The 22,838-nt window shown below is 42.4% G+C and overlaps 1 protein-coding gene across 5 annotated transcripts in view; it reads left to right on the top strand.

Moving 5' to 3' along the window:
* KCNH1 (potassium voltage-gated channel subfamily H member 1) overlaps nt 1-22,838 on the top strand; it is a 182,787-nt gene that overhangs the window by 40,235 nt on the left and 119,714 nt on the right. For all 5 annotated transcript variants that reach the window (XR_010612771.1, XM_065679335.1, XM_065679334.1 and 2 more), the window contains 2 exons: nt 93-485; nt 12,571-13,000. Coding sequence is in view for 4 of the 5 variants with exons in the window: in XM_065679335.1 (XP_065535407.1) it covers nt 93-485; nt 12,571-13,000 (823 nt within the window). In the remaining variant the exon portion in view is untranslated. The remainder of the gene's footprint in view (nt 1-92; nt 486-12,570; nt 13,001-22,838) is intronic.

Below are 22,838 nucleotides of genomic sequence, written 5' to 3'. Positions count from 1 at the left end.
TGCTGTACTGAGCTTGAGAATCTACAGTGTGAAGAGTAGTGTTAAAACATTAAGCATGTTTCCTTTTTCTCCTGAAATCTCTGTGACTGCAGGTACTGCAGCTGGGCTCGGAAATCCTCCCACAGTACAAACAAGAGGCACCAAAGACTCCACCGCATATCATTTTGCATTATTGTGTTTTCAAGACTACCTGGGACTGGATCATCTTGATTTTAACCTTCTACACTGCTATTTTGGTCCCTTACAACGTCTCCTTTAAAACCAAACAGAACAATGTGGCATGGCTGGTTGTCGACAGCATTGTAGATGTCATTTTTCTGGTGGACATTGTGCTTAATTTCCATACCACCTTTGTGGGGCCAGCAGGAGAGGTGATCTCTGACCCAAAGCTCATTCGCATGAATTACCTGAAGACCTGGTTTGTGATCGATCTGCTCTCATGCTTGCCATACGATGTCATCAATGCATTTGAGAACGTTGATGAGGTCAGTATATGAGTTCCACCCATTCATTATTACTTCATGGCTGGGGGGAGGTGGGGGAGAGAAGAAAGAAATGGATGCTTTGAAATATAGTGAATTAGTGTACTTACGTCTCTAGTAGCTGCCCTCAGCGCATGCAGAGGTTTGCTTATGAGTCCTAGCCAGAAGGATCCATCTTTAAGTGCACTGGGAGAGGCTGAGTTTTTTAGTGGCAGAAATCTGTGTTTATTTTCCTTCATTCTCCAGCCTCCGAGTTCAGGAGGACAGGCAGAAGCAGACAGCAGAACCCCTGTACAGCACTGAGGAGAGCTGCTTCATCTGACCTACCATGAATAGCTTGAACTGCTGTATCAGAATAGTTTCTTAGAGCAGGCTTCTCTTGCTTTCACTGCGGGTGACAGGATACGTCTGCTAATGGCAGTTCTTCACATGAACAAATGGGAAGTGAAATTCCCTTTTCTCAGCTGCTTTCTGATACAGTATAGCAGGTGGCAAAAAGGCAGGCAGTGACTCACTGGATCTTCCTAGACCACCACAAAGTACTGTGTGGGTATCTGGTGATCCATGCAGCACTGTTTGGCAACAGTTGTTTAAAGAGAAAGGTGAATGATTCAAGATGCTGTTCTGATGCTTGTTAGGCAATTCTATAATGAGACAAAATGGTAAGGAGAAATCTGGAAATCTAACTCCTTAATTCTTGCTCATTTCTTTGGGAACAGGCCACAGGTCGGGAAAAGAACTAACATTTAGGCACCTAAAACCGCAGTACTAGCCTGTTCTAACTGCCTGTACCCCTACTGGATCAGGCTGCCAAGAACATATTCCTAACCTAAATATGTTAAGGTTCCATGCCTACATAGTTCGGAGGGTTAATGAGGGTTAAGAAAATCTTAAACAGGAGTCCAGCAGTCCAGTTTCTAATTACATACTATAAGATCTGTGCCATCAACTCATTATGTATCTCTGTGTATCAGTGACACATACTAACCCTGGGACATACATACATACCTCATCAGCGCTGACTATTTTAAGTTTTAATCTGTAAAATTTGGTTTTTAGGAGTTCCTTTAAAATGTGCCCATGTTATAAAGGAAAAACATAAACCCACATTACTTCTGTAAAAATACACTGCGTACATTTTTTATCTATGGTATTTAAAGTGTTTTTCTCAATAAGTTGAGGACAAGGAGGCAAACTATTGAATGCAGTTGAAAAACCATGGTGTTATTTGGTATTTCATTCCCTGGAGAGGTTTTCATTTTATATAAAGCTACAGACTGAAATAACACAAATGAGATGAAGCAAAAAGGCCTTGAGACCTGTCCTTAAATACTTGTTTGTCAAAAGGACCCAGGCTGCATAGTAGTTTGCCATGGCACTGATAAAGCAATGGAAGGAGTGGCTGTTGTATCAGGTGCTGACATTTAGATTGAAAGAGTAAAAAGGAAGCAGGGGGGGAGGCAGAGGAAGCTTTTGTCACCCACTGCAGATACTGCAGATAGTAACAACCTGCTCTGCTGATGATTTTGCTGGAGGAACGCTTCCTAACTAGCGATTGGCGATGTGACCTACAGAACATCCCTGAGTACAACGTGTGCACGAGTGGCTGTGACAGCCCTTGCGCTGAGCTCAGGTGCTCTCTATCTGCAGAGAAATCTTTGTGAGAGGGTGAATTTCTCCAGGTTCTCCATCTCAGTGTCGCCTTGTAACAATGAGAACCTGATTGGTACTTCAGTTCTCCTATGGTTCTTCAACAGTCTCCATCAGTATACGGTGTTTTAGTTGTTCTAGCTATCATGCCCAGGGAAAAAGAAACATTTTTCTTGATGCTATCCTTTCAAGAGTGTTCATCTTTATTTTCCCTAGTGGATTCTGACATTTAGCTGGTATAAATCATTGTAGAGTCATTAGAGCAGAGTTTCCACTGGTGTAAATTACTGTACTACTGTTTAAGGTCTCATAGACTGCTTTACACTACCTGAGGGGTTTGGCAGCAATGCTAGCAGAGTAACAGCGCACATCAGGGGTGGGTTAGGGCAGTACATGCTGATCACTGTTTCATGAGCTGCCTGTCAAGAGAAAGGTAATCTTTTATTAAAGAAGATGAAGGGGGAAAGTGCCACATCCAAGGAGTCTTCAGAGCAGCAAATCTTTGCCTCGCATCTTTTTCTCTGTTGCGGAGAGTATTCCCTTGTGGCTCAGCTCTCTTCTTTCAGACTTGCTGGTTTAATTTTTACCTGTCTCTAGCCCCAGACTGCATGCCCTATTACTTCACAGTTGGATTAAATTAGCTGCGAGGCTTTTGCTGCTCAAGTCACAAGTAGCCCAGCTCGGGTTGTTACCTGTGTGTCGCTTTGATTCTGCTGAAGGGGATTCCCATAGAGCCAGGAGACTGGAATTAGTAGGTGGCCATGGCTGCTGTGGGGCTTTTTGGTTTAGTCCTAATGTGAATACTCTTCCAAAAAAAAAAGAAATTGCCAGGTATTAAATGCTACCCAGTGTCACCATGGTGATAAAATGAGATGAAGGATGTGAATTGCTATTTTCCTGTGTTGATGTTTTCCATATATGATATTAAACAGGAGGAAACGGAATCCTGGCTCGGTTGCAGTCCCTATGGGGGGGTGGGGGGGTGGAACTGGGGCAGGTGGAAGCTCACCTCTGCTTCTGCCTGCTGTCATCCTCTGTTAAAAGGAACATCCCTGAAGACACTGAGGATGTTACGGAGGAGCTGACTTGACAAGTCAATTTGGTTTTAAGAATAGCGCAATTACTGTGGTGGAGACTAATTGATTTGTGAGGGACACGGGACCTGAAGAAGTAAAAAGCTGCAGGTAGAGGGAGTGGAGGCTCTTTTGGCTCTGCGTCATTTGGAAGCTGTCGCATCACATAGTTCTTGATAGATTAACAGTGAAACCTTTTTTGTCATCTTTAAAGTGATCCACCAGCATAAGATTAATGCTAATACCTAAAACTGGAGTTGATCAATAGTATTGACAGGCAGATCCTCATTTCAAAATGTTCTGATACTGGGGGTTTTATTCTATTTTGAAGTCACTTTTTGTGTTGCAATTGACTTCATTATTCCATTAGAAGATCTAATGGAAAATATTTTCTTGACACAAAATCGAGTGTGACTTTTGTGTTTTTCAGGCAGTTTCATAATTCTTTGGGTTTGTTGCAGCTTGGAACATGAGTATATTTTCGATTAACATCTTTTAATATAATTGAAATTCCAGTTCCCTCTCTGCATGCTTGAGAATATTTTTGTCCACAAAACTAATCTGAATTCATTAAATGTTAATCAATACAACTATTAATAACTACAATGAATGCAAGAGACACTTAAGGATGAATAGCCACATTCTACAGATGGAAGAGACATCAATGTTTTTATTCAAGGCCGCAGAACTAAATACGTGAATGTACGAAGCTTCTGATCTCGAGCGCTGTGCTCAAAGAGAGCAGGGATATTCAGCTATGAACAGATTCAGCAAAGGAAGGAACAAACAGCTGTAGAAGAATTCCCGTTGTTTCCTATGAAAGGAAAGTTGTCAGTGTTTCTCCTGGCTTTTCTGTATGGGAAGCTAATTCTACAGTTAAATATGAGTTACTTTCTTGACCTGCCATAGAACTTCAAGAAAAGAAAATCCTGCACTGCTGGATGGAACAACTTAATGCTAGGCTTAAACTTTCTACTGCTGGGACAATGCATCCTCCTGTAGTGTAGTTTGAGTAGGAAAAGAAAATATTGGTCCAAAGTTTACAGAGCCCTTAAAACATGTGGTATTAATCTGTTCTGAATCTGAATGATTACAATAAGATTTGTCAGTAATGGTTTACAATAATTAGCGTTATTCCTCACTTAAGGAAATGCCACCTACTTTGGGGGATAATGTTATTTTTCTGTGTTCAGGCATCAATCAGGAGCTTTAATAAAAGCCAGGCTTAAAGAGAATTCCACATTTTTTTGCCAAGAACAATGCAATTTAAGACTTTGAATTCCAAAGGCAAGTTGAAGCATATTTTTGCAGTGTCAGCTTGAGCAACGTTATACTGTGGTTTTCGGCCCTAACAGCATAAGATATAATTTATATTGGAAAGAATTTGACTTATTACATGTGACACTGTTGTTGTGAAATGTCGTGGTAGGAGTGGAATCCAGTCATGTCACCACCATATAAATCTCTGGAGTAGGGAGTTTGCAGTAGTAATTGCTATCTGTATTTGAGCAGAACACTATCATCAATTGTTGGCCGATGCCGAAGTTGAGAACCATGTATCACTCTTATTAGTTGAGGTGCAAGAGAAATAAAGGCATAGTAAAAGATCATCAGGAAAGATATATTCAATCTAAATGAGGCAGTGTTCACTTAAGTGGATGAATAAAAGAGAAGCTGGAGTATAGGAAAGAAGATACCCAGCACTGAAAGGACAAAATTTACAGTGATAAAAAAATCCCAGAAGTAATAGAAGAAAGTAACAGAAGAAGTAATACAGAAGTAATAGAGGGAAATTAAGCTACTTAGTGCTAAGTGAGCACAGGGTAGCTGGAAAGTAAACAGTGAGTTGAGAGGGGAAAAAATGAATGTGTTGCTGGTCAGATTGTTGGCAACTCTCGGAGGCAGTACTTTTGCAATAGATTAATTTAAACCTTATTAGCGGAATAATCTCATGCTAATACAAATTAGCTCTCTAGGAATTACTGAAGTGGCTATGCTGAAAAGCATGCAACCTCCCTAGGCTTGTTTTACCATTCCCTTGCAATAAGGGGCAAGGGAATAAATGATCATGGTTATAGTTTTATGGAATAAATAGGGGCCTATAAAGAAGGATTTGGGGTTAGATGGATTTTGCAAACTGGAAAACAGAATTTTTGAAGTCTTTTAAGCTGTAAACAGCTGTATGGTGTGAAATCTGTTTGGAACAGAGTTCACCCCTCTTAGCGGGATCTGTCCAATTAGGCAATGCTGAGTCTGTTGATAAGTATGGAAATGAAAGAACATGGTTCTGTGGCTGATTCAAATTAAAGCAGATTCTTGGGGTACCATGGATTGCCAGGCTATGAACCAGGTAGGCAAAGAAGCACTCACTGTTCACAGTCACTTGAGGATGTTAGTCAGGGTGTCTCTGTTCTTTGTCTACTTCCCCACACACCTTTCCCCCCACCCCAGTCAAATATGAGTTTCTCTAACCTTCCTCCTTAAAACTCCAACACCCATGCTAGTAATAAAGTGCTTCCTTTATACCAACCTTTGAAGGGGCAGGCTGCCTTTTCCCCGTAAATCCTGTTTTCCAAGTTGTGTTGGTGTTTTATATAGGCACTACAGAACTCTTAATGCCATTTAACCTATCCGGGGTTAAATTCTCTCCTCTGCTGTAAACCTGCTTAAGGTGTTTAGTTCATTTAAATTCTGCTTGCTTCCCTCATCTTGCCCAGGCTCATATACCTTGGCTCAGACACATCTATGCTGTCTGCTGATGGATAGTCCCTTCCAAAACAATACCAGAGGAGGATGCATTGCTCTGTTCCTGTCCAACACCTACTCTGTAGGTTCTGCCATGCCTATTAAGATGCCATCTCCTCTTCTTCACTACTGCTGTTCAGATCAGTCTTTTTGCTAAGTCACGGATAAGTAAGGTTGTTACTGGGTTTCAGGGCTACTTCTTCAAGCTTTGGAAAGCACGACCTGATTTATCATACTATTAAAGAGAGAATAGTCGTCTCCGTAAGCTATTCAATCTGTATAAGGCTGAAAATTAAAATGCTGAATTCCATTTTCAGTGGTAATGTATGGTGATCGCCTTTGTCCAGGAGGGAGAGATAATTGAATATGTTAGATTCTGAATTACTTCAGAAAGATGCTGTTAGAGTGATACTTGCACTGTGTATAAAGGGAAGCATGTTTCAGAGGCAGGGATCAGCTACTCTGTTCTTTTTCCCCCTCATTCAGCATACTTGTATTGATCTGAGGCAGAAAGTCAGATGAGACAGCAAAGAGTATTTATTTGAGTAGCTAAAAGGTTGCTTTATAGTGTATTTCATATTAGGGGTGGGATTAGAATAGGCAAGATGTAGTGGTATTAGATGCCAGTAGCACTAAATCTTATTTGGGTATTTGCCTCTTCAAGATAAGTGGAAAGCTTCTTTGAACCAGAAGCATTGGGAAGCAGATTGCTGTCTGTCAGGAGCAAAGTTTCTAGTGGATACCGTGGAAAGTGGGATTTCTTTGGATTACTTACGTGTTCTCTGTATCCTCATTCTTCCTCTCAAAGTTAATAAAAGCAAGAGTTTGTTTCCTGGATTTCTGGGGGTTCGGGTGTTCATGTGTGTGTGAGACCAGCATGGGCACAGATTCACAAATGAAAACTGAGTTTTTCCATCTCTTCTCCCCCCCTGTGCTCTTATCCATGGATTATGGCTGTTTCTCCTTCGATTCCAACGAAGCTTGCAGATGTCTGACTAAAATAAGCTTTGTGAGTCTAGAGGTCTGCTTTCTTCAGTGCTGAAAAACCACAGCAGCAACCAGAGGGTTTGGATATTGATTTTTGACCTGTGCGGATAACGTTATCTCATCTGTTGGTTGCTAAATACGGCAGTCTGTAGGAAAGGTCATGTTCTCAGGCCTAATGAAGAAAATCAGAAGAGGCAAATAACAGAAATGAGGAGCCCTAACGATGACCTGACAGGGTGCCATGTCGCTGCAGATAGGCAGAGCCAGGCTTCAGCAGTGCTGGCCATGGCTCTCGCCTGGCTCCTCGTAGCGATACTTTCGGTTCGTTGCCTCCCTTTTTGGATAAATAATTAACTTCTTTTTTGTTCTGTTTCATTCTCATTCTCTTAATGGTTCGCTTTTAGTCTCCTGCATCTCCCTTTAATTGAGACGAAGCCTGAACTTCAGAAGTTCCATATGAGAGGAAAGTGCTGGAAAACGTAGGACAGTTTCGTGCTAGTACGGGATATTTCTCTTTTTAAAAACAGATAGGAAGAAGGAAGTAAATTATCCTTCCTTTGAGCAGAGAGACAATCTTAATGCTTGGGTTAAGTGTATTTTCTGTCTGTGTATGTGGAAAGTAAATAAGGGCCTAAAAAGTGAATATTGTGATGCAGACGGAATTGGTTACTAAAGTGGGAGTGCTGCTACAGCTGAAGGAGGTGGGGTGAAAGTTGCGTTTCAGTTCTTCATCCTACATGTCGTTTGGAAGGGAAAATGGATTCTCACTTGTTCGGGAGGGCTGTAGTTAATTTTTTATTACTCTTCTTGAAACAATTTGTATTTTGCTTTTTCTAGGTGGGATTTTATTATTCGATGAATTGAGTTGAATTTGATTTTGCGTAGCAAATGAACAGCAGCAAATGGTTTTTATATGTACAGCATTAGCACTGCAGTGTCCACTTGTCACTGATCCCGGGGAACATAACACAAGTAACTACTAATTACTCTGCTTAGTAATTACTCTGCTTACAGCTCTTATGTTTTCGAAACACTTCACACAGTACTTCATCACACTGTCTCTTCTCCATCAGTTTTTATGGATGTGCAAGTAATGGCACAAATGTTCTGTTGTTAGGTGCAAAGCTAGAGCCAAAACATGGATATCCTGGATCCTGTGTTTGGAAAGGAGATGACTTACATGGCTGTGAGACAAGGGCTGCACTGACAGTAGACCAGGTCTAACAAGGAAATACAAAAAAGATCTGTGTAAATGTGCAAAGTATCTAGTTAGAGTAGGTCTAATGATGCCTTATACATGGAAGTTTTCTTCTGTCACTGTTTCATGGGCAAGCTTACAAAGCATTCTCATTGAATATAAAATGTGGGTCCTGCTTTCCTCTAGGACTGAGGCTGCTCTCTCTTTTGCTGTTGAGTTTGAGATACAGGTCCACTCTGCGAAGATTGCATAGGAGGAGGGGAAGGGGGAGTGGTTGTATTTCTTAGTTTAAGGGCTTTTGACATTCAGGTTTGTTCCATCAGCAAGTAGAGAGTTGTTTCTTCTGGCTTTCAGTGCTCTGAGCTTGCCCTTTGGTTTGGAGGGGTCTTGCTACAGACTTTTCCATTTTTATGCATCAGCCATCACTGCAATGAGAGTAAACCTGCCAGCCTGTTTAATACTTCTCAACAACTATATGCAGGTATCAGCAGTAGAATCTTTATTTAGTGCCATTCATGTAAGTTTATGGGAAATAAGGCTTTTTCTGCCACGTTTGACTAAGTGCTGCAGATTGAAGTGTTACACACAAGTTCTCTCTGTAACAGAATACAGTTAAAAATGTACTGTTTGTCTACCCTGGCTGTGTAACACATTTCTTAGCTTCTGCATACCCTCAGGGGAAGGTAGCTGTTGAATAGAGTACTAGGAGATGGAGCTGTGTCAGACAAATCAGGCAAATGTAGAATTTTGTGGGATATTACTTAGTCTTGCCCTTTTCCTGACTGCCACACAATCACAGAATCATAGAATCCCAGCCTGGTTTGGGTTGGAAAGGACCTTAAAACTCATCCAGCTCCAACCCCTGCAGCGGGCAGGGACCCCTTCCACTGGAGCAGGTTGCTCCAAGCCCCTGTGTCCAACCTGGCCTTGAGCACTGCCAGGGATGGGGCAGCCACAGCTTCTCTGGGCACCCTGTGCCAGCGCCTCAGCACCCTCACAGGGAAGAGCTTCTGCCTTAGATCTAACCTGAACTTGCCCTGTTTCAGCTTGAACCCATCACCTCTTGTCCTATGGCTGCAGTCCCTGATGAAGGAGAAGGATTAGTGGGTTTAAAAGATATTCCTTATGGTGATCCTTTAGAGCAGAGCATCGGGGGTGCCTGTGTGGGACCTGCGGTGCTGTTTCTAGCTCTGTGAACTGAGGTTCATACTCACTTCTGGCAGAAGGAGCTCTGAGTGTCTCTGAATCTGTCTCTCAAAGTAATAGGAGTAGCAGAGCTAAGAGGGTGGGCACGCATCAAGAAGAGTAAATTGAGTTCAGGCTTTTATGGGTGACATCATGCTGCCATCTGTATGATAAAAGCATGAAAATAATCCGCACTGATAAGAGCATGGAAATGGACAGTAACCCAAAAGTACAGTTCTATTTTGGAAAGTGGCAATCTAAAAATGTCCATTTTGAACACAGCAGATCTATTCTTGTATTAAAATATTACTTGCTAAATTTAGTGCCAGAGTACTGCTTAAAGTATTGGAGAATGATCTGAGTTTTCTCTACTGTATCAGCTTCGAGCAGTCTATTAAGTTTGCATTGTTTATACCCATTTGAAATTCTGTCACTTAGTCATTTTGGAGAGTTACATGAATAATTATTTCCCTGGGCCTTTTCTTTCCCTTGATATTGATCCATTTAGAACAGACAAATCCTTTCCTCTCAGTAAATCAAATAGGAAATACTGTTAATGCTGAAAGAAAAAGAAAGGTTTGGGTTTTTGTATAAAGCTTATTCTGAACTTTTAGCCTTTCTATTGGCAAAGCATCAGGTGAAACATTGTGACTAATCTGCATCTTCAGTGCAGCCTTTCAACACAACCAAATCAAGGTTGTATTTCCTTATAAATAAGAAGTTTCCTTATAAATAGGTTGTATTTCCTTATAAATAAGTTCTTTTTGTACAAAAGCCCTACTTCTCTCTGCCTCTGGCCTGAATTTGGTAGACTCACTTTCTCCCAAGCAATGCAGTTTTAGCCCATTTTAAATGTTTTTACACAATTTCTTAGTTTTGGGAATTTCCCAAGAGAAATGAGGAGAAGCAGCGAAGCAGTTTGCCTGAGATGTCTGAAATCTGATTTCAGGTGATTTATTTTGTATTCCCATTTTTCATATCCACATTCTCCTGTGATTCCCCCCTCCCCCTTATTTCTAATTCTTCTTTCTTTTTTTTTTAATTAAGAATTAACCATATTCCAGCCTTTTAAGTCCTTCCTGAATCTTCCTGCTTTGAAACTGAAACTAAAAGCAGGCCTTTACTGGAGGCTTCTCGAAATATATAATACGATTGTTCTGCTGCTGAAGTTTGCAAAGACGAAGGCGAGAAGTGAGCATTGGTCCTGAGGAAACGGCCAGAGGCTGTGCTGTAATGTCAGAATGTAGGTCTTTACAATCTAGAGGCTATCCATCTTGTCACTTACGGACTTTCATATCCACTTCTAAAATACGGTTATCATAGAATCACAGAATAGTGTGCGTTGGAAAGGACCTCAAGATCATCCAGTTCCAGCCCCGCTGCCATGGGCAGGGACACCTCACACTAAACCATCCCACCCAAGGCTTCATCCAACCTGGCCTTGAACACCGCCAGGGATGGAGCATTCACGTCTTCCTTGGGCAACCCATTCCAGTGCCTCACCACCCTTACAGTAAAGAACTTCTTCCTTATATCCAGTCTAAACTTCCGCTGTTTAAGTTTGAACCCGTTACTCTTGTCCTGTCACTACAGTCCCTCACGTTACAGTTTGTTGAGCTTTCCTCTTTGCTTTTCCTCTCCATACTGAATGTTCAAAAGTACCTGCTTTCCCTCCCCTGGAAGTGAAGGCCTTTGTCTTCTGTGTCATCTTCTCTGCCTTAGTATCAAGACTTTGCTCTGCTGCTTGCAGACCAGAGCTGGCTATGGAATGAATTGGAAATGGGAATTGCCTCTTCCTTTGTGAAGGGAATTTTGCATCAGTGACTTGACATGTTTTGCATTGAAAGAACAGATCACTTGGTCTCTTCCAGATCTCTCCAAGTCTATCGATAATTTAAAGCAAGGCTGCTCTTTTTGTTCTTCCTTTTTTACTCCCCTCTCCCAGGTTGTGTTAGATCCTGTCCAAATACTTAATATGAATTGATAGTGTGTTCCCAGGTAACAAATTACATCTGTCTCGGAAAATGAGTCAATGTAATCATGACAAATTAATGAAATAAAGGGGAAATACATTGCTGCAGTCCTGGGGAACATGAGTCAATACGCCTTATGTAATTATTTAATAAAGCATCTCTTCTAGTGCACTGAACCAGCCTAAGATACTGAATCAGTCGTATTTATGCAGGAGTAAATAAACTTCCAGTAAAAGCTGGTGACCAGAAGTATGCAATTATGCATTTCCAGAAATACTCATTAAACCAGTCTGCTTAAATTTTAATCAGACTTCGATGTATGAAATAGTCCTGATAAGAGGGAGCAGGGAAAAAGAAGGATTTTTATGGAAGGCCATTTATATCATCTCATGCTCCAAATGGCTTTGAATTTTTTAGCTTATTGTGCATGGAATCACAAATCTAAAAGTTCACAATCCCAAATCCTGCATGCTGGCTTAATTCTGGTTTCCGGGAGTCATCTTAGTACCAGCACAGAAATACTACGTTGATACCAAAGCTGTTGTAAGAAGAGTATGATACGGAGATTAGGTAGTAGGGCATTTGAATTTAGTTAAGCTTTGTGTAGTCCATGTCAGAAATGTCAGAGGACTGATTATCAGCATGTGAGTTCTTATATATGAAAGTAAAGTCCTAGGAAATGTCCTATTACCCTGAAAAAACATGAGTTGCCAGGTGCTTCCAGTGGTTTTTGGCCTTCTTTATTTATCTTCCTTGTATGTCTGAGATAAGTACTGCAAACTGTTTTATATCTGAGACATGAGAGGATGTGTGTTGCCCAGGATCATAAGTAACTGGTTTGTGACTCCAGATGCTGGAGTGAATTCAATAGGTGCCTGGTTATGTTCCGCTCAACATTAGATTTGTGTGGTTTAATGATCGGTGACTGCCACATTTGTTTTTCAGTCAGCCTAAAATAGCATCAGGATCCTCAGGGATGGTCTACTTGCACGACTGGATGTGCAGTAAGCAGCCTGTCATTTGAAGACTTCACAAATGTATTTGTAGACCTATTCAAATACTCTGAAAGTGGAGTTGAGAAATGTTAGTGAATGAAGACAAGAACGCATATATCCATCCCTGACAAGGGCCACTAACCTTTTCGTGTGTCAGTCTCTCAGGTGTGAATCTGATGACCATCTGTTTGTTATGGTTCCCCTCGTGTCTTTGGAATTTGCAGTTATGAATGCTGGTGCTTTAAATTAGATTCTAATGATCACTGTGCTTTGTCCTTCTAGGGCATCAGTAGCCTCTTCAGTTCACTTAAAGTGGTCAGGCTGCTTCGGCTGGGTCGCGTGGCTCGGAAGTTGGACCACTACATTGAATACGGAGCAGCAGTCCTGGTCCTGTTGGTGTGTGTGTTTGGTCTCGCAGCACACTGGTTGGCCTGCATTTGGTACAGCATAGGAGACTATGAAGTTATCGATGAGGATACAAACACCATCCGAACTGAGAGCTGGCTCTATCAGCTGGGGATGTCAATAGGAACACCGTACCGCTTTAACACGTCGGGCTTTGGGAAATGGGAAGGTGGGCCAAGCAAGGATTCAGTCTACATCTCCTCGTTGTATTTTACAATGACCAGCCTCACCAGTGTTGGATTTGGGAACATCGCTCCGACTACAGATGGGGAGAAGATCTTTGCTGTTGCCATGATGATGATTGGCTGTAAGTATTTGAGATTCTGTCCCTCACACACAGTGTCAGCTAGCTGTGTGTTTTGAATACTGATATCATAAGAACATCTGGAATCATGTCAAATGTTATTATGCAGCTTGAGGTATTTTTGGTGGCAATATAGGTATTTCTTATTGGTTAGTTTTAAAATTACAGGTCGGAGTATTTCTGTGACTAGCACAAATTCAGTCATTTTTGAAGCAGTATTCTCTGTCAATATCCCTGCAATATTCTCTTGTAAGTAAACTGTAAAATGTGTAAAGCCTGAAGTGTCAAAAATTAATGGCTCATGGTGGACACAGACAACCTTTGTGCCTCCATTTGGTGGGTGGCAAAATCTCTGTGTGTCTGAGAGCCATATGTGTTGGACAAGTGGGTTAGTGGTTGAGAAGAGGTCCAGGAGCACATTGGTTGGGAGGGACAACACTAGCGCTCTAGAGGCCAGAAACTCCACTGTGGGCTGAACATGCAGCCAGATGCTGAGGCAACTGGGATGATACTGGCCTCGGGCACCTCCAGCTTGCATTTGCTTGTCACAAGGGATTCATATTGCCAAGCTGTCCAGCTTTTGGCCATGTTGTCACTTCAGAGGAGTATCTGCACTCAAAGTGCCTTGAGAGCTACTTGGAATTAAGAGCCATATGGTGGCCAGCATTCATGTTTTTCTAGGTAAGGTGGAATTTGAACCAAAATGAGGAAAAAAAAGTCTACTTTGTATGTGGAAGAGCATATAATTCTATGGGGAAGGAGGGAAGCTTCTGTATGGCAATATTACATCCAGAGGAGAAAAAATCAGTCCTTGCAAAGCAGAAAATTAAAACCAAATCTATAATGAAAGTCAATTAGCAGCACAGTGCCTGTTATGATAGAAACGTGAAGCTCTGATTCTAATGTGTCATTTTACAGCAACACTGAAATTGCATACTGAGAGTCCATGTGCAGCGTTAAGCAGGCTGAAGGTTAGTGAGAAGTATAAAGAAGCATTCTTGATCACTCAGGGATTGGGATATTTCAGCTATAAAAGTTGTTAATTTTGTTGTCCTAGCTTTTTCCATTGCTAAGAGTCCCATCATCCTAATAAAACACCATGTAGCAGAAGGGAAATTCATATAAAACTTGGAGCAAATGCTGTTGTATTCTCATGAGAAGGTACATTAGACAGGCACAAAGCAGGCTTCCAAATATATTTCCTGGTGAAGGTGTCCGTTTAATAGGAAATACCCTGACCTTTGGCTATCCTGATCATTGGGTTATGCTGATGATAGTAGCTAGACAAGCATAGCTGGTATTATTCAGTATTACGTATACTAAGTGAACATAACCTTCATAAAGTCAAGAATGTACATGGGGATATTTTGGAGTTGTACCTGCTCCAAACCCTTCCTCAAGGGAAAATGTGGTGGAAAGGAGAGGAATTTACGTAAGATGAACGTTGATAGATACCTGCTCTGAATTCTGAAATGGGCTTTCGTTTCAGCAAGTTGTAAAAAGCAATGCGCTGGCAATTTTAAATCTCATGACTGCAGTCACGTTTGAGGGAAACAATTCTGTTTGTGTTTGGACTTCTGAAGCCTTCCATTTCTAACCCTGTAGGTAGCTGTGTGTCTGAGCACCTTCATCCTGTGATCAGCTGCTTGGGAAGCATTAGGACTGCTCACAATACGTGTTTGCTGGAATGGCGACTAAGTAATCCACTATTAGAGTTTACTTCTCTGGGTTTTGTAGGGTCTTGATTGCTTTTAACACGCTGAAGCGTTGAGCTGTGGTCATTCCTCAGCATCAGAGGAACAAAATGGATCTGTTTCATTTGCAGCTATTTAGAGCTCGATTATTGATAGACATTCTTCCACCATAAACTTTTATGTTATTTTGCCTGTAGAATAAGGTCTCAGACATCGATGTGAGCTTGAACTAGAGCTGTCTTAGAAGAATCTTGTGGGATCTGTTGGGAACCTGGAAGGTTTTCTGGCTAAAGCTTTTTGTTCTGAGTGTCAGAAAATTCCATATTAGTCCCTGGCCAAGTAACATGTTTGTCATGAGCTGAGGTACTCGCTTATAACACAGTTGGTGGCTGCATGTTCCTGTTCTGGTCCTCATTTTGCAGATGTCAGATGATCACATAGATTAGTGCATGGCATTGACAGGGGCTGTGAATTGCCAAAGCATCAGAAGTAAGTAATTACAATGCAGTTCTGCTAATGTGTTACTGCCCACTAACAAGTGGGAAGGGTATGTCATTTCTTGTTTATCCGTTACCGTTAACACTGCATTTGTTTTAGTACCTACCTAGTGATGCATTCTGAAAAGCTACTGCTGTTTTTCAGTAGCGCAGGGAATACCTTTTTCTTTCCATGAAGGATGCAGACAGTGCCTAAGTTTGACTGCCTAAAACTCCAATTGAAGATAAGTGGGATTTGCCAAGTCCAACCTCAAACACATCACTTCATTAACTTCATCACTGTTAGAGGAGATGTCTTTAAGAACTGTGTGAATTTACCTTGGTTTTGAAGTGGCTGAGTGTAGGCTGGACAAATACAGACTGTATGCTTAAATATACAGTCATGTGTGTATATTTAAACAGTCCAGCGAAATAAGTGAAGTAATCCATGCATTTTCTGTATGGAATGGAAACAGCACTGTCTCTTTGCCTTGGAGGATGTCACTGGGTTTGTTTACTTGAGTAAAGGCAATATGTTAACAAGATCGGTTTTGAGATGCTAATACTGCTGTGATAGGGACAATGTGTAACAGGCACATTCATATGTCAAAGGGATTTCAGCAGAATTTTACTTTAAATAGGCTGGAAATTTTTAATAGGAGGGTAATTTTTCCCCCCTTGGGCTAATCTACCTCCTGTGGATAAACAGTAAAACTTCCATTAGCCTGATGGGGACAGATGTAGATGAGCAGAAAGGAAACTGTAACGTTTCCTTCTCTTTGTGTGTTCTAGCTTCTGCTCACTTTGAATAGCCCTAAGTGCTGTGTCAGAAAACTGGTGGCTTGTTAAACACCACTGTGGCCAGTGAGGCTCGCAGTCACAACGTGATGAGCAAGGTCAACTTTGAAATATCTATCTTCTTTTTATTTGCAAAAGAAACTGAATTATCTTGAAATGGAGATGGTCACCATGTGTGGAAATGTCTGAGACCTACACGGGCTTACATGGCTGGATATGCAGCTGTCCCACATCTGTTGGGGTGCAGGTACTCAGAGTAAGCAATTGCCTCCCACTGGGATCTAACCAACAAATACAACAGTGTAGTGCTTGCTCACTCCTGGGTCCAGTTTGGAGTCATAGCACTGCCTCTGCACCCTCCGCTGATTTTTGGTGTCTTGACTTCAGTGTGCTCCATGAGCTGTGCCACCACACTTTGGTAGGGACATGCAAGAGCTGCTGCCCTGGAGCACAGATGTTGGTGTCAAGTGGAGGGAAAGGAAGAATTTAGATTTAGACCTGTGAACTCTTCCTACTCGGTGAGCTTAAGAATGACTAAATTACATACATACATGCATGCGTACATATGTATCTAGCATATGTGTATACATGCACAGAGAGCGCACGTGTATTATCATGAAATCCCAGAGTGGTTTGTGTTGGAAAGGACCTTATGATCATCCAGTTCCAACCCCTGCCATGGGCAGGGACACCTTCCACTGGAGCAGCTTGCTCCAAGCCCCTGTGTCCAACCTGGCCTTGAGCACTGCCAGGGATGGGGCAGCCACAGCTTCTCTGGGCATCCTGTGCCAGCACCTCAGCACCCTCACAGGGAAGAGCTTCTGCCTTACGTGTAATCTCAATCTATCATGCCTCATATATCATTACCATAAATAACAACAGCTGACTTCTTGAAATACATACATTTAGATATGAACTGTGTTGTCAGGAAAATGCAGAATTTATGCTTAAAAGAAGAAAAAGGGAGCATATGGGTTTTTTTTCCTCCACGTTTGATATTTCAGAATTACTTTTAATAGAATGGATTTGATTGTGCAAAGTTGTATCTCTGGGGAAGGCTGGACATGGTGTGTGGTGCTCCCCTGAGGAGGACTGCCAGGTGGTGCAGGGCTTTCTGGTCCTTGTTTCTAGCCAACCTGCTATTTAGTTGTATCTCGGTTTACTTGGTTTACTCACTGAGCATCTTGAGTTGTTTCTCAGGAGGAAAGTCATGAGTAGCAGCAATGCCTTTGTTCTTTGACCCTGGAGTGTTGTCTGTGTAGCCTCTCTGTTTCAGGAGAGGAGTTACTGTGTGAACAAATGGTTTTTAAGACATTTATTGCTGTCTTCTCCACCGCCAAACTGAAAGGCTTGTGGCACAGTCAGCACAGGACGATGGTGACATCCAGACAGGATCCTTGTGTCAGAAGGCACAGAATATTGCAGGTATTTGAAAGCATAAGCAGTTCCTAACTGGTGTCCTTCTATGCGTGTTTAATGTGCTTACACGCAGAGAGATGGCGTTCATACTCTGCAATTATGTTCCATCTTCTCTAAGACAAGATTTGGCTTTCTCTGCTGGTCAGCCACTGATACATCCCCTTCTGCTCCTTGCTTGCTCCCTGCTTACTCCCTCCTTAAAGCTGATCATGTAGCAGAAATACATTCGTGTTACATTACCGGTTTGTAGACCCATTGACCACTAGTAATAGTATTTTGCCATAATGCCAGATAGCTGTTTAAAAAAAGTAGGTAAGATTACTTCCTTTTTAAGTATATAAAGTAATAAATCCGGGTAACTTTGAATTACAAATGTAGAGATACGTTAGTGAAGCTACCCTGGACCCAGAGGAATTTTGACTGAGTGCAAATGTTGGCCTAGTAAGAAGTGGAAGGCATGTGAGCTTGTAGAAGAGAGGGTGGGAATGTCCTGTTAGCAGTGTGTAGGCACTGGGAGGGTGTGATGGAGGTGGATATTGGGTGTTCAGCCTGGGGCTGGTTGGTTTTACACTTGGGGCAAAGCTTCAGAAAGCATGGCTGGGCCTCAGTGGTCTGTGCTTCAGGGCAGCTTTCTGCAGGGAGGTGCTCCTGTGCTCTCAAATGAAGTTGGCTGCATGTGCTTGTCCCATTGACCTCAGTGTGGCTGCAGGTTTCAGGGAGGGAGGAAGTGCTTTACTGCTGGCTGTTTTGCCATGGGTAGGTGCAGCCCCTAATGCGACTTGTGAGGGACTGCAATACTTACCTTGTAGCTCTAGGGATGTGTGGTCCAGGGGTCAGCTTCAAGGGAGCATGGGTTGTTGAAAAACGCTTTTGATTCTTGACCTCAGATGATGTACATCTGTTTGGGAGCAATGAATGATCCAAAAAGAGAGATGAAGTATCGAGGGGCTGCTCATAAGGATTTCTGTTCTGTGGAGGCTTGATGCTATTGCTAAGATACGCGATTCATATTACTGTGTAGCTGTTTTTCCTGAACATATGGTAAATTATAGTTTTGTAAAGCAAACTGTCTTCACATCTGTCAATGAACTGACTTGCATGGTTTTGCCTCACTTTTATTTATTGAGTGTACGTGTATGTAAAGAGAGATGGATGAGTGCTACTACTGGAAGTAAAGGCAATTAAATCCTCAGCTTCATTTTAAATGAGTCAAAACATATTTGCTTGTCCCTTCTCACAGATGGCCACAAAATTGCTAATTAATAGGGAATACGTCTACAGGAGGATCTTTGAGAGAGGCTGATGTTACAGAAAACCAGGTTTGAAACCGCTGTCTGGGTCTGTGGAAAGACATAGAGTTTCTATTTTTAATACTTGATGGGAGAAAAAAAAGCCATTTGAGTTTTTAGTTCCTTCCCTGTGGAGACGTATGCCTGAAAGTAACAGTTCTTATATATTTTGTTCAGTGAAGCTGTCACGTTGGGATGCGTATTGTTTAGTGTTCCTAAGCAATAGCAGAGGACTTTCATTTGTAGTTTTCCTATCAGGGCACTGTGTCAGCAATCCCCATGTGATGCAGGTGGAGCAGGGATGAACAGTTCTAAAAATGCTTTGTGTTTTCTACTTCTAACATACCCTAATGCTGATGGACACTTGTCTGTCTGGATTTTGAGCAACTGAGCAAATTCTGTCGTTTCTGGAGCCTTTTCAGAGAATCATGGACTCAACTAGGTTGGAAAAGACCTTTAAGATCATCAAGTGCAACCGATCTTGTGTTGGTGTTCTTAGTCACACTGAAAGACGCAAAGCTTTTGGTGCCTGTTCATGCTAAATTCTCCTTGTTAGGTAGGAATTTCCTGGAACAATAGGGCTTATTTCATCCGAAGTGTGAAGTTTGTTGAGGAAGATGCACGTTTGAATGCTAAACTACATCATAAGTTTCCCTGAACACTGTAACCAGAAGAGGTAGTGAGAGCGATCATGGAAACAGAGCCAAGTGTTCAGCCTGGAGAAGAGCAGTTCAGAGCAAACTGTTCAGCCTGGAGAAGAGAAGCTGCGTGGAGACCTCATAGCAGCCTTCCAGTATCTGAAGGGGGCCTATAGGGATGCTGGGGAGGGACTCTTTGTCAGGGGCTGTAGTGACAGGACAAGGGGTAACGGGTTAAAACTTAAACAGGGGAAGTTTAGATTGGATCTAAGGAGGAAATTCTTTCCTGTTAGGGTGGTGAGGCACTGGAATGGGTTGCCCAGGGAGGTTGTGAGTGCTCCATCCCTGGCAGTGTTCAAGGCCAGGTTGGATGAAGCCTTGTGTGGGATGGTTTAGTGTGAGGTGTCCCTGCCCATGGCAGGGGGCTTGGAACTGGATGATCTTGAGGTCTTTTCCATCCCTAACTATTCTATGATGCTATGATTCTAAAAGTAGGAGTTAAAAGGTCAGGGTCATGGACAGGCATGCTCTCATACTGTAATAGATTGTCAGCCATTGAGTTCATTAATCACAACAGACCAGAGACCAAAGCCGCTCATCTTCACTGATCCTGTGCAACACAAGCATCATGCAGTCCTGCAGCCCTTCAGCTCGTCTGTGATTAAGGTAGACACAGATCCAAGGAGTATGGAACGGCTGTCTCAGCGTTGTTCAGCTTTCTGAATAGCTTCTTTCTCATTAGATATAAAACCAGGGATGAGGATAACATTAAGTAAATTTGAAAACATAATGAGGTAATTTTATTTACAGTACTCTTGCTGAAAGGAGCAGAATTCTGCCCTAGTCATGTGGACATCCCTCTGAACTGTAGGAAAATCTTGGTGGCTGGTATCCTGACAGACAGGTCAGTGTTGCTCCTTCACAGTTCACAGGGAATTAGTGTGCTCTGGTGACCCCCAGCAAGGCAGGAAGTATTTAGAGGCCCATGTGAACAAAGAGAGACAGGAACTGATGAAAACCAGACTGTTGCTATGAAAAAAACCCGAGTAAAATGCAGCTGCTTTGCAGAATTGTGTGATGATGTTCCTGAGGCATGATATTCCCTTCATAATGCAGTTCACCATTGTTAGACCAAATGGATGTGGCCGCACTGTGTGTGTACGTATCAGATATGTATCTTACTATAAAAGAAGCATAGAATCATAGAATGGTTTGGGTTGGAAAGGATCTTAAGATCATCCAGCTCCAACCCCTGCCATGGGCAGGGACACTTCACACTAGAGCAGGTTGCTCCAAGCCCCATCCAGCCTGGCCTTGAACACTGCCAGGGATGGGGCAGCCACAGCTTCTCTTCTTTCCTCTTTCAGTTTGAACCCATCACCCCTTGTCCTGTTGCTGCAGTCCCTGATGAAGAGCCCCTCTCCAGCATCCTTGCAGCCCTTTCAGACACTGGAAGCTGCTCTGAGGTCTCCACGCAGCTTCTGTTCTCCAGGCTGGACAGCCCCAGTGTTCTCAGCCTGTCTCCATACAGGAGGTGCTGCAGCCCCTGAGCATCCTCGTGGCCTCCTCTGGACTTGAAATATGTGCCCCTAGTACCCCTTTTAGGGGATGTGGGGCGGGGGCATGTTGCAGTTGGTTTAAATGGAAGTTGGTGGCCTGAAACTGAGGGTCAGCAATGTGCCAGGGTTTGCTGAGGTTATCACTTGGGCTAAGCACAAAGACTTATGAGACTTCAGATCCAGAGCAACTTTTTCTCTGTTCATGGTTATTGCAAGTGCAATGTTGTGATCTGGGGACGTGCTGGGAAAGGAAAAAGAAACTTCGCCTTGCTAAAAGTGGTCTCTTGGGTAGCTGTTGTCTGTCACTAACCCTGGCAAGCCGACAAAAATCTCTTTGTTTAAGTAGGGACAGTCTTGGCCGATTATTCCCTTACAGTCTCTGCTATGCTTTATTACTTCTCACCGGATGCTAGTGATGGTGTTTGAAGAGCTGGTGTGTTACTGCTGTAATTGTTAAGCACCTGTGTGGGATTCCTTAATGTTACCTTGCTGGGATGCTTTCTCCATTAGAATGAATCCCACAGGTGTCGTGGGTATGTTTGTCAGCTACAGTTTCAGTTTTCCAGTACAGTTTCAAGTTTCAGTGAAGAGGTAACGCCAGCAGTTTCCCTGATGGTTAGAATGAGGCTGTTAGGGCAGGATTTGGTCTGGTTATCTCTAAATGTGAAAATACATCGGTTTTTCTTGTTAAGTGTAAAGGAAGTTAAAAGACCCATTGATGTACTGAGTTCCGTCATTGCTATTCAATGCAGACAGGGCATGCTGGAGAGATGTGGTCGGTGCTGACACACATCAGAACACAGCAAGCTCCAAACCCTCAATTTTAGCTCTTCAGGTTGCCTCCTGTTTGGATAAGGACGTTTAAGGCCTGCAGATTTTTTCAGGATTGCTTCTATTGAAACATAAGGCACTGGTGTCAAAGCCAGCAGAAGGGCAGACTTTATGTGACGTGTATGTAAATGGTGAGCTCCATCTCCAGGCTAAGATGGACCGGAAGGTTTTGCTCAGGTTCACACCACCAGTGCTAATGCTATCATAAATCTGCCTGAGCTAACAAGCACAGCTATATGAGGAGTAGCCCATTCATCTGGGGTTAGTCATTTCCTCACCCCAACACACTTCAAAGTGATATTTATAGAAGAAAGAACATGGGGTTTGTGAATATATTAATATGGTAGTACATTGTTTCCTGGCCTGGTTTGGGGGAATAGGCAAAAATGCATGAACTCTGTGCGAGGTGTTATTTCTTACTATGCAAAAGGCAGCAAAAGTTAGTTCTGTTTGACGGGAGAGAAGATGAAAGCTGTGAAGTGTTGATGGTTTGGTTTTTTGGGCATATGGGGGAGAGTTCACACCAGAGTGATGTTCGAGATAATTGCCTTTTTTCTCTTTGTTGCACAGTGTTTCTAAGTGTTTGCCTTGAATTATTTCACAGTAATGAGGAGGATAAGGAAAATAAAAAGGTATCCCAGCTGTGGGTGACTCTCACCTGATGTCTTTCATATCACATGCTTATTAGTGCAGAATTTTGCTGCCTTTAGGCTGTTCCTAACATTTCTTCCTAGAAATAGATTTAAAACACTGAAATATCCTGGCTCTTTCAAACTTTGATCAGCATCTCAACCAGCTTGGTTTGAATTCTGAAGGAACATCATTAACTCCAGGTAATGTTTGAGGGAGAAGTGCCTGATGCATCCAGGACATGGACTAAGAGGGCAGAGGAGTGTAAAAGGAAGAAAGAATATTTCAGGTGGGAGAACTGGGGATAAAATACATGATGAGAGGTTATTTACCTATGAAAAATACTTCAGGCATCTGCAGAGCCATTGTTTTGCTATGCAGACAGCAAACCCTGCTGGTTCAGTTTATGATTTTATCCTTAAATGACTGGGTCACACAAGTGTAACCTAGAAGAGGATTCATCTTATTGGAATGACATTCTGGATTCCCACCTGTGAAGTTGGCAAA

This window comes from Lathamus discolor, chromosome 5, assembly GCF_037157495.1.
Source record: "Lathamus discolor isolate bLatDis1 chromosome 5, bLatDis1.hap1, whole genome shotgun sequence".
Lineage (NCBI taxonomy): Eukaryota > Metazoa > Chordata > Aves > Psittaciformes > Psittacidae > Lathamus > Lathamus discolor.
This window is presented reverse-complemented; position numbering and strand designations above follow the sequence as displayed.